Here is a 3,688-nt window from a genome sequence, read left to right on the forward strand (position 1 = left end):
GGAAAGACTCATCATAAGGTTTAGTCTAGGAACCTATATTTTGTTGGAACCCAGTCATATGTGCTATAGCACAGAATACTGTTAATCAGATCTTTATATTACAACAATTTAACTAATTAATGTTTTGAGTCAGTCAGCTACAAAGTAGGACCAGGCACATACATGCATCAGTCCATGTTGCCATACCTCCATAGGAAAGTTAAAGTAAAGTTCTTTCAACAATTTAGAGTAAATGTAAAATCCATTTATTTTTTCTTTTCAAATAGGTACTCCAAAAGAATATTTAACACGTTTTATATTTCCTATACTTTTGCCTGCTATGGAAGCAATGCTTGAACAAGCAAAACAAGGTCGCTGTTTTGAGGTATTATCGTTTACACATAATTTGTACATAGTTCACTGAAAATTGATATACAGTTTGTTTTTTTATACATTTTAGTCTACTGAAATTAGCTGATAAGTAGCTTATGTAATAAACGTATCAATTTCTATCGAGTGTTGTAAATAGCGATAACAACTGCCTAATTTACAAACAGATTCAAATGTTAATTTGGTAGATATTCATCACAAGAAAGAGTTTATCTCTCTAACATATATATTTGATATTATAAATCATTGTTCAACAGTCTGGTTCTTGTGTCATTGAACTGAGAATGTAATATCCGTTGACTTATGAGCACATCCAAAACATCCTAAAACATAAAACACACGACTTTTGAGCTTCTTAGAGTGTGAGTTACCTTTAGACCGTTTATTTGGAATCTGATGGTTCTCAGCTCAAACTAAAGTCACATTGTAATGTAACTTGATGATTGTCAAATGTCATCAATAATGAATGACTTACTTTTAACATCGTTGAATTTCATAGTCAGAATGTCTCTCGACGACGTTTTTAGACACATAATTGATGATTGTGGAAATGTATAACCCACATTTGAGACGAATGGTAGTAACAGTCACTCAAATGTCACGGGATAATTATTTCCGAACTATTCTAATATTTAAACATGATCATTGATTTTAACTAAATAAAAAAATTCACTAAGAAACCTAAGTAAATGTCAAAGGAAGCACCAGATACATGTGCGCCGCACAAATCTCATTCGATTTGTATGAGGTCTGTGATACTGCCCAGGTGCCCAAACTGAACCAGGTGGTTTTCTTAGAGGGCCACACCTTAAGGTCTGATCCAAAAGGCAGTGGAGCATTGTGAGGAGATGCAGTCCCATGGTAGCCGGTGACCAACAATTGATTCATACGCCATTTGTTCCCTCAGGATACTGGAGCCCATGTGCACCATTGGTTTGGAATGAGGGTTTTTCAACTCCCCTAGGTGAACGTTCCCTGTTCACCAACCCGGTTAAAGCGCCTGACATTTGCTTTTCGTCCTCTCAATTTCGTAAACAACACCTGTGCCACGAGAAGGCAGTGAGTAGAACTTCCCTGGTAGAGGCTATATAAGGGTGGTCATGTGAGAGCATTTGGAGCAGGAGAGCAGACTCTCCCCACTCTCGGCCGTACCAGGGCATTCGGGAGCAGGTAAAGGTTTCGAGAACAGAGCTAGGAAGATATCCTCAGACGTTAACGCAAACATGAAACTAGAGTCCAGTTATGATGAGTTAACTCAATAATTGTGTATGTCATGGGTAGAATTTACGAACTTACACTTTTCAGAAGTTTGAAATCTGTTACATGATGTCAACTGATGTAACGTTCAAGAGGAGACGCTGAAGTGGTTACCATATTCTTTTGCATTGAATAGACAAAATGTTGTAATGTAGGAAATCATACAATATAATGTGTCACATTTTCGAACCAAGTATATTTTAAACACAAATTTATGTCCATGTTTTATGTACTGTGCTGAAAATTCTCTACTATCAAAGAAAAGTATGTCATTGTGAACAAAACGATTCTCATCGTTATTAAACACCTCTTGGTCGAAATTAGGTTACATAAACAAATGATCCACTTTTCTCCACATAATGTTTAAACTGAAATCTATTGAGTTCATTGGGTTCTTCTTGATAAAAAATATCATTAGTGAATCAAAAAGCTTTAAAGTGTTGGTATCTGTTACTTTTTTAATTACGTCTGTTACCCCTCGTCAAGGAGCATAGGCCGCTCACCAGCATTCTCCATTCAACTCTGTCCTGAACCTTCCTTTCTAGTTCTTTCCAGTTAACATTCATCCTTTTCATATCTACTTCTTTTTCCCGTCGTAATGTGTTCTTTGGCCTTCCGCTTTTCTGCTTTACTTCAGAAGTCCAAGTTAGTGCTTGTCTCATGATGCAGTTTGTTGATTTCCTCAATGTATATCCTATCCACTTCCAACGTCTTTTCATAATTTCTTGTTTAGATGGAAACTGGTTTGTCCTCTTCCATAAAACGTTGTTGCTGATGGTATCCAGCTAGTGAATGTTGAATGTTTTGCGTAGACAACTGTTTATAAATACTATAAATCTATGACTTAACTGACAGAGTATTACATTTATAATAATAATGAAGTAGTATATCACGATATCTCGCTTCATAAACGTAACGAAATTAAATTACAGCAATCTGTAAATACAATGATAGGTAACTGAAATAGTTTACATAGATTTTAATGTGGAATATCGATCAGTTAAATTAATAACTGATCAAAACTATCATATAAACAAATAATCTTAACTTATACATCAGCTTCTGTCTATAATTTGATGTGCACTGCCGAGGAGTCCCACAATAGGACGAAACGGCCTTCCAGTGCTTCCAGGTTTTCCATGTTGGTCTAGCTTCAATTGACTCATGATTTCAACCATGCAAATATTCACAATATGTTTGTTCTTTTTTTAAGAATACTTTTCATTGACTTCTTTAACAGACAATGTTATTCGAATAGTAACAATTCATCCATTTCTTTTGTATTATTATGATCACTGAAATCTCTGTACAAACCTAAGCACATATCTCTCCCTAGCTTAAATGTTACTCAATGGATTATTCTCTTTCTTATGTATGTGCTCGAATCTTATTAATTGCCTTTGCCTTGTCTCATTCCCCATCTTTCTGTTTGACTATAAATTCACCTCTGTATTTGCTAGTACAAACACTCACACACATAAGCCTCTCTGCTCCGAATTCGCTCAATGTGTTTGTAACTTTGTTATCTGTGCAATTCGTTAATAAACTTTACTCATCTCTTCTTATTACCTTCTGAATTTATACACTGTTATAATTTATATACACTAACGGTTATCAAAGTGATTGATTGACAAAGCTAATTCATTACATATTCTCATCTCATTTCTAATAAATGAGATTTTAAATTTTAATAATAAACAGTTAATAGTTCTTTTTTATATATAGTTAAAATCATTAGTCAATTGAAGCTAGAACACCATGGGAAACCTGAAAGCACTGAAAGGCCGTCTCGTCCTCATATGGGACTCCTCAACAGTGCGCATCCACGATCCCGCCTCTAGAGATTCGAACTCAAGAGTTCCATAATAGGACGAAATGGCCGTTTAGTGCTTCTAGGTTTTCCATGATGGTCTAGCTTCAATTGGCTCATGATCTCAACTCTAGAAAATTACTAAAATCTCCTCAAAACCCCCTTCTGATAAAAAAAATCCATTAACCCCCTCTATTAGGTAATTAAGTAAATAACTCTCCCTTGAAGTGACTGCTTAGAGATAGTGATAAA

The 3,688-nt window shown here is 35.2% G+C and overlaps 1 protein-coding gene across 1 annotated transcript in view; it reads left to right on the forward strand.

The window, feature by feature from the left end:
- Smp_040110 (putative thrombospondin type 1 domain-containing protein) overlaps positions 1 to 3,688 on the forward strand; it is a gene marked incomplete at both ends in the record, with an annotated part of 28,285 nt that overhangs the window by 12,304 nt on the left and 12,293 nt on the right. Inside the window, one exon of the mRNA XM_018797790.1 lies at positions 267 to 364. Coding sequence (XP_018652797.1) covers positions 267 to 364 — 98 coding nt within the window. The remainder of the gene's footprint in view (positions 1 to 266; positions 365 to 3,688) is intronic.

Source organism: Schistosoma mansoni, chromosome 5 (assembly GCF_000237925.1).
Source record: "Schistosoma mansoni strain Puerto Rico chromosome 5, complete genome".
In the NCBI taxonomy this organism is placed as follows: Eukaryota; Metazoa; Platyhelminthes; class Trematoda; order Strigeidida; family Schistosomatidae; genus Schistosoma; species Schistosoma mansoni.